General features: G+C 37.8%; 1 protein-coding gene across 1 annotated transcript; it reads left to right on the forward strand.

Annotated features, from left to right (window-relative positions):
• Positions 1–415: 415 nt before the first annotated feature.
• On the forward strand, positions 416–8,158 carry LOC137722444 (lon protease homolog 1, mitochondrial). The gene is made up of 19 exons (XM_068461448.2): positions 416–1,492; positions 1,809–1,874; positions 2,011–2,202; positions 2,320–2,385; positions 2,659–2,700; positions 2,814–2,936; positions 3,086–3,184; positions 3,286–3,351; positions 3,449–3,535; positions 3,704–3,743; positions 4,171–4,342; positions 4,773–4,897; positions 5,109–5,239; positions 5,328–5,432; positions 5,585–5,698; positions 5,995–6,264; positions 6,445–6,729; positions 7,008–7,526; positions 7,673–8,158. Exons 1-19 carry the CDS (start codon positions 1,193–1,195, stop codon positions 7,856–7,858), a joined length of 2,988 nt encoding a protein of 995 aa, XP_068317549.1. The 5' UTR covers positions 416–1,192; the 3' UTR covers positions 7,859–8,158.
• The last annotated feature ends 426 nt before the right edge of the window (positions 8,159–8,584 follow it).

Consider the following 8,584-nt stretch of genomic DNA (forward strand, 5'->3'; position numbering starts at 1 on the left):
ATGACCACACAATTTGTGCGTGTGAACAACCGCCTACTTCCTTCTCAAGCTCATCCATTTCAGTTCATTCAAATTATTCAAAAAATATCATAATTTCACTTACGTGTGTGTGTATGAGAAAATGATGATGAGATAATTTATCTTAATAGATGCATATTTTTTATCTTATGTAAATATTTAGATATAAAATTACTATTTTGTCCTTATTATGTAAATATTATGTATTAAAAATGAGGGTAAAATAGGAAAAAAAAGGAAACGTTCAAAAGATAAAATTACTATTTTATCCTTATCATGTCAACATTATGTATTAAAAAATAAGGGTAAAATTGGAAGAAAATAGAACAAAAAATTGACAAACCCTATTCTCTTAACAGAATAGAAATATATAGATTAAACCACTCCCTAGCTTCTTGAGCATCCTATTGAACATACGCAATTTCACCTTCCTTCGCAAAGAATTACAAAGACGAAACCGATAATTGGAGCCCATCATTTCCAGCTCTCTGAGAAGCTCAAAACCCAAATGGGTCTTCAAAATTTTCACGTGTTAACACCAACATACCATAATCAAAATTGCACAAAAATGGCTGCTACACACTGAAAGCATGTGAAAAATCGAAGAAATCGAAAGCCTTTCGCTGTTTCGAACAAACCCATACAAGAAAGCTCTCTTCTTTGAGCACCTGAGAATTAGCTCTAGTTCGGGGCGCCGGAATCGAACAGCCGGTGAACAAGTGCGGCAAAGGTCGAGCCTTTGAGGTGGGTTTTGAGCTCCGACCAGAAACGATCGGAATGTTGAAGGACTGCAGGGTAAGATTTGTGGAGACGCAGAGTGTGGAGCAGAGAAGCCGAAGGTTCTGTTTGTTTCCCGGGAGAGTTCGAAGAAATCTTCTCGGGAAAATTCAGGGGTTTTCTGGATGCATAATGCATTTTGCGCCCACCAAACGAGGGGCACTTTCGTCACAAAAAATAACAAGTGACAAGGGTTTATGAAGGGCTTTAAGTGACACAGCGCTTGAAAAAACCTAATTTCTTTAGCTTCCAGCAGTTTTTAATTCCACAAAAATGGCGGTTCTTCTCTAGCAGAGAACCCACTACCTGCTCCGCTAGGCCCACAAAAAAACCCTAAACCCTAAATTCAGTTTCCGATTTTTCCCACAAATTTTCAATCGATTCACTGCATAGACGTATGCTGAAGCTTCTGTTTTCCTCCTCCTCATGCCCCCAGGGCCGAGTCCACAACCTGGGCCCTAATTTGGGGCTCCGCACCTGCCCCACCGAGCTCGCTTCGCCGTTTCTCCGAGTTATTGGCTCGCTCACCGGGTTGACTGGGCCCAATTCGGTTGGCCGAGCCTTTTTTTGCTCGGACGGGAAAGATGGGTCTGACCAGGTGGCGGAAATTGAGGTCAAGAAAGCTGAGGCGGAGGCCGAGTCGAAATCTTCATCGGCAATTGTGCCCACGAATCCTCGACCCGAAGATTACCTAACGGTTGGTTTGGATTTGCAGGCTTTTGGTTATGCTAAAGTAGTTTGATTGGATTATGGGAGATGAAGAAGTAGGAAAATGTTCAACTTACTGTTACTTGTGTTTTTCGCAACAGTTTATGTTGTTAAGGATGTTTTAGTTCTTGGGATGGTTTTGATTGAACACTTGTAGCATTTGCTTATGTAAGTGTTTTGCTTTGTTGAGTAGAAAGCCAGATATTTTGTGTGTTCTCTGAACCAACAGATAAATTGGATGATGGATTATTGAATTCTTCCCTATCTATCCTTTAACATTTTGTTTCCGATTACCTTTCGGGCAGGTTTTAGCGTTGCCATTGCCGCATCGACCGCTCTTTCCTGGGTTCTACATGCCAATTTATGTGAAGGTACGAGATTAGTTGATGCAGTGAAAATCGAGTTGGCATTTTGGTTGTTGGGTCGATTCTATAATTGATGCTACTGCAAGGTGTTATGCAGCAGTTGTCACTTACTGAACTAACTGATGTATTGCTTCTCGTGTAGGATCCTAAGCTGTTGGCAGCTTTACAAGAAAGCAAAAAACGGCAAGCTCCTTATGCTGGTGCCTTTCTTCTCAAGGATGAGCCTGGGACTGATCCTAGTGTGGTCTCAGGTTCTGAAACAGAAAAAAACATAACAGACTTGAAGGGGAAGGAGTTATTTAACCGTCTGCATGAAGTCGGTACTCTTGCCCAGGTATCTAATTTACTCCCAAGTTTCATATGCCCTTAATTCTGTGGTATATAACTAGGTATAAGGTAGAATTTCCTTCAGTTTATATGAATTTTTATACTTGTTGTCTTCATATTTCAGATTTCAAGCATTCAAGGAGACCACGTTGTTCTAATTGGTCATAGGCGACTTCGAATTACAGAGATGGTGAGGGAAAATAATCAGTAAGCATGAACTTTTGGTCATTGATTTTAGCAGCCATATTTAGCACCTATTTTTTGGCTCATCACCTCATATATGTCTAGTGGTTCATGTACACATTTCGTTGAACTGGTTATAACATTTGATTATATTGAAACTTTTCAGTGTTTAAGTACTTACCCGTAGATTTTGCAATTGCAAACACACACACACACACACATTTATCATACAACTTAGCATGTAATAGTTAAACTAAGCAAACGTATTGCTTGTCTGCAGGTTGAGGAGGATCCTCTGACTGTAAAAGTTGACCATCTCAAGGTCCACATTTGTCTTAGTTTTTAACAAGTCAATTGTTAATTTTTGGAGGTTTCACATGTAAAGTAGATTGTTATCTTTCCCTTTTTCTTGTGGGTTTATACTTTGCATTTCAGGACAAACCTTATAACAAGGATGATGATGTCATAAAGGCAACGTCATTTGAGGTTATATCGACTTTAAGGGACGTTCTGAAGACTAGTTCCCTATGGAGGGATCATGTTCAAACATACAATCAGGTTGAGTTTCTCATAATATTTGAATTTTATGGTATCTTTCTTTCTGAATGCCTAAGTACTTCAAAACAAATTTCTTTGCTTGCAACATATGTCAAATCTTTTTTTTCCTCACATTTTGGTTTTCCCTCTTTTTATCTTTATTTGTGCAGCATATAGGTGATTTTAATTTTCCAAGGTTAGCAGATTTTGGAGCTGCTATATCTGGTGCAAACAAGTTGCAATGTCAGGAAGTGCTTGAAGAGCTAGATGTAAGTATCGGTTAATTGATTTGTAACTGGGATGATTGATAGACTATATATTCAATTTTATCATATCAAGATTGGTTTCTAACTAAGCAATTTTTGCTCAGGTTTATAAACGTTTAAAGCTCACACTGGAACTAGTGAAGAAAGAGATAGAAATCAGCAAGATTCAGGTATGTATTGCCAATATCCCCTTGTTTAGTACTTGGCATATATTTCTCTATTAAAGTTTGATTTTCGTTTGCTAATTCCTTTTTCGTCATACTAAAGGAATCTATTGCAAAAGCAATTGAAGAGAAGATAAGTGGTGAGCAGCGCCGCTACTTGTTGAATGAGCAGCTTAAAGCCATAAAGAAGGTAATTTTCTCCACTCTCCACCATCATCAGACATTTGTGATGTCATACACCCTCATTGGATGTGAATGAGGATTTCTCAGTTAGCTGTTTTCTTTTATGAGGGGTTTTGTATCAATTCCTTTATTGCATTCTAGGGGGTTATTTGAACTTACTCGGCATATGATGCAGGAACTGGGATTGGAGGCAGATGACAAAACAGCACTTTCTGGTTAGTTTTATATTATTAAGCTAACCCTTTTGCAAACCTTGATATTGTGTGTGTGTGTGTGTGTGTTGTTTTCCCTCCCTAAGTAAAAGGCTGTTACATTACCATGAATCTAATCAAATATGAATATATGTTTGGTCCCCTTTATATCGTAATAGATGTTTAGTAAGACAAAATGATGTTGATGTATTGCATTTTGGGATCACATAATGCATATCATCAAGGACATGCTTTGTATAACATTAAGTTTCGTGACCATCTTGCAAATTTGTGTGTATCATGGTCTCTGTTGGTGCTTTCTCACATCAGTTTTAATATGAGTATGACTCAAGCATGTATGTAGATAACATTGATAATCTATTTATAAAATATTGATTGTTCATATTCATAAAGGTAACGGTTGCATCATTTTTGTGATCTTGTGATGCAGCAAAGTTCAGGGAGAGACTTGAACCAAACAGGGAAAAATGCCCACCTCATGTGTTGCAAGTTATAGAAGAAGAGCTCACAAAACTGCAGCTGTTGGAGGCCAGTTCAAGTGAATTTAATGTGACGCGTAATTACCTAGATTGGTTGACTTCCATTCCCTGGGGAAATTACAGGTTTGCACTACTCAATTTAGTTAATCAAATAGCGAAGGATATTTGACATTCCAATATTTTTTGTCATATGTGTGCTCAGATGCTGAAAGATATAAATAATCTGTGTGGAATCTTTGAACTATATTATGGGCACTTTATTGTTAATTTAACATCATGCCATACTTGGATATGAATATTTGTAATGAGTATTCGTTTATTTAAATCTAAATGAGATAATGGAGACTAGCATGAGAAGCTTTAAAAAAAAAAACTATAAAAGATATATTTTTGGTAGGTATATAAGAGATATTATTTAAGTTACTATCTTATTCTTATTATCTTGTGGTAAAAACTATTTTGTTATTTAATTGAAGCAATGCTTCATTGTATTTTAAACGTTCTAGCAGATCTCCAAATGTTATAACTTCTCTTATCTAAATCCCAAATGCAGTGATGAGAACTTTGATGTTCTTCGGGCGCAAAAGATTCTTGATGAAGATCACTATGGATTAAGTGATGTAAAGGAAAGGATATTGGAATTTATTGCCGTTGGGAAACTCAGAGGAATGTCACAAGGTTGGTATAGTTTTTATCTTTTACTATTGTCTAACTTGATTTAGGAGCATCGCATCATTGCGTTTTTTTTTTTTTTTTTTACCTTGTTTTTTGGACACTGTTCTTAACTCTTATTTTGTATTTATTTATGAGGTGGTAACAAATGCCACAAGTCTGTGCTAGTTTTGATGATTGCAGTGTGGATTATTGATATTCTTCTTATTTATCACAGGGAAAATCATTTGTCTCTCTGGTCCACCTGGAGTGGGCAAAACCAGCATTGGTCGTTCAATTGCACGTGCCTTGAACCGTAATTTTTACCGATTCTCTGTGGGAGGGTTATCTGATGTTGCTGAAATTAAGGTATTTAGCAAGCTTGTCCTCTATAATATTGGTAACAGCTATACATCATGAGCTATTTCTTATACACCAATTTTTAAATTACATCCAGGGGCATCGTCGAACCTACATTGGTGCTATGCCAGGAAAGATGGTACAATGCCTTAAAAATGTGGGAACAGCTAACCCTTTAGTTCTGATTGATGAGATTGACAAGGTATATCTGGTTGGCTTAGAGATGTCATATTGTTGGTCTCCTTTGTATTTTAGAGTGAGCAATAATATTGGAAATGATTATTTACAAAATCAGAAGTGCTTTGCGTTCGCCATAAGTTCATGGTTATTTAACTATGCCTTGTTTTGTGGCAGTTGGGAAGGGGACATGCTGGTGATCCAGCAAGTGCTTTGTTGGAGCTTCTTGATCCAGAGCAAAATGCTAATTTTCTTGACCATTATCTTGACGTTCCAATTGACCTGTCAAAGGTTAGTTTTTTTATTTTAAGGCATTTGATGTCCTACTTTTACTGGTAGCATAATTTCATTTCTAAGCAATCTGATGTACTGGTGTGAGGGTTAAACTAGTATAATTAAAATCTTTAGAATATGTAATGAAAGGGAATGCTTTAGATGTCCTACTTTGTAACTCCATTTACTTAAATCTTTATAATTTAAGTTGCGGGCCTTGCAGCATGGATGAAATAAAATAAGGGTTACATATAGTTTCTTTTTGTTCATTTTGTTCTTTTAACTTTATCGTGCTTTTGGAAATTTTGTTGCAGGTTCTGTTTGTTTGTACAGCAAATGTTGTGGAGAATATACCCAATCCTCTCTTGGATAGAATGGAGGTCATTTCCATAGCTGGGTATATTACTGATGAAAAAATGCACATTGCTAGAGACTATTTGGAGAAGACCACACGTGAAGCATGTGGCATCGAACCTCAACAGGTTGAAGTGACCAATGCAGCTCTTCTTGCTCTTATAGAAAATTATTGCCGAGAAGCAGGAGTTAGGAATCTCCAAAAGCACATAGAAAAGATCTATCGCAAGGTTTGTCGCCAAAATATATATATGGATCATTACCACGAACTTGAAGTTTTTCAATATGACGAACCATAAAGCTCTATCCACTTGGTTTAAAGTTTAGGTCTGTAGAGCTACAGCTACTGCTTCGAAATGTGCAACAAATTTGTGACCTTATTACTTTAACCTATTTTTATGGCCTGGCAGATAGCTCTGCAACTTGTTAGACAAGGAGCATCAGACGAACCTGCGGTTGCTGACCAAATACAGTCTCCCACTAGTCAGATTGATCTCCCAGTTGAACCTGCAGTTCTTGAAGCCCAGGTCGTAGAGACCGATGAAGCAAAAGTAGAAGATATTCATAAAGTAGATCAAAACGTAGTTGCTAGCGAGGACCAGACTGCAACTGAATCATTAGAGAAGGATCTCCCAGCCGAACCTGTAGTTGGTGAAGTTGAGGTTCCAGAGATTGACGAACCTATGGATTCCAAGGTATGTGATAACATGTAAAGTTACTTGGTATTGGTTACTTTCGCAATCTGTATTGAGTAATGTGGCAACTTGAGTGGAATCTTAAGAATTATTCTACATCATGTAATATTACTATATTAGCAATCTTTGTGAACCTCCAACCTATCGCGTTTAAGAAGGTTATAATTTTAAAGAAGCTTGTTAAACTGCCTCTCAATATAATCCTGTTTCATCTGTTTCTGCCATCCGAAAATGTGTTCACCAACTGAAGGATTTAATGGTTGTACTTGTCTTTACAGGATACAGAAGAGACGGAGAAAATTCAGGAGAGTAAAGAAGCAAAAGCAGTTGAAAAAATCTTGGTTGACGAACCAAACTTGTCTGATTTTGTTGGCAAACCTGTGTTCCATGCTGAACGCCTCTATGATCAGACTCCGGTTGGAGTTGTGATGGGTCTCGCTTGGACTGCCATGGGTGGTTCCACCTTGTATATAGAGACCACTCAGGTTGAGGAAGCAGAGGGAAAAGGAGGTCTTCATGTAACCGGTCAACTTGGAGAAGTTATGAAAGAAAGTACCCAAATTGCTCATACTGTTGCCAGAGCGATATTGCTCGATAAAGATCCAGGCAATGCCTTCTTTGCCGATTCCAAGCTTCATCTACATGTTCCTGCTGGGGCCACACCAAAAGATGGACCTAGTGCTGGTTGCACCATGATAACATCCATGCTGTCCATAGCCATGAAGAAGCCTGTCAGGAAGGATTTAGCAATGACCGGTGAAGTAACACTAACTGGGAAGATCCTTCCAATCGGCGGGGTATGTTAAGCCATCAGACATTCATTAAGATTTTAAGATACATTAAACTCCATTTAGGAAAAGTTTCAAATTTTTTGTGATATGCTTTCGAGTACATTACGGTGCATCTCAAACTCATTGAAACCTCGTGTTTGCATGCACTTTAGGTTAAGGAGAAAACTATAGCAGCAAGGAGGGGTGGAGTGAAGACCATCATATTTCCGGCAGCCAACAAGAGGGATTTCGATGAGCTTGCCCCTAATGTAAAAGAAGGTCTTGACGTTCACTTTGTAGAGGACTACAATCAGATATTCGATTTGGCTTTCGGTGATGACCAGAACAAGGAAAAATAAGCCATTTCCCCCATTGATTCTCAAGCTAGAACTTCATTTGTCATACACTTGCCGGCCGGCCGTCTTTGCTGTCACCTCCCGTTCCAGGCCATCACCAAAACCCTCAATTAGAGCAGAGAGAAATCAATTGGATGGCTTCAAGGCACAAGTTTTATTATTTTTAGTTAAATTAATTCACTTATATATTTGTCTACTATTCTTGTAAAATTGAAGCATCCAATTGTCCCATTTTGTAACAAGCAATAACTTTTGAGCAGAAAATTGACAATCTATGGAACGAAAGAGATGGAAGGTTTTTTTAATTACTTAATAAATCTGGAAGTTAGCATTTTTATTTTTATTTTTATTTTTATATATTTCAATTTACTCTTTTTTTTTGTTGTTGGGGGGGGGGGGGGGGGGGGGGGCGGCGCTGCTGGATAGGGAGGAATCTAAAGTCAAAAACAGTTGGAGATGGGTGCAATGTTCAATCTCATTAGCGTATATAATTATATATGCTGAGATTATAAAGTGATCATTAGGAGTGTCAGTGGGTCATAAAATGCTCGAGTGCTCCATGACAAGGCCCTTTTTCTTCTTAGGGATCTTGGTTTTTGTTGTCATTGACACGTGGAGTCAAAGCGAAGTGACTTTTTTTGCGTAATAACTTATATGAACGGTTATTGTGTGGCGTTCCAGTTCAATAATACATTAATTTATAAAAGCTTCAAGTCAATGCATTATTGA

Source organism: Pyrus communis, chromosome 4 (genome assembly GCF_041283825.1).
Source record: "Pyrus communis isolate YQ-2024b chromosome 4, ASM4128382v1, whole genome shotgun sequence".
In the NCBI taxonomy this organism is placed as follows: domain Eukaryota; kingdom Viridiplantae; phylum Streptophyta; class Magnoliopsida; order Rosales; family Rosaceae; genus Pyrus; species Pyrus communis.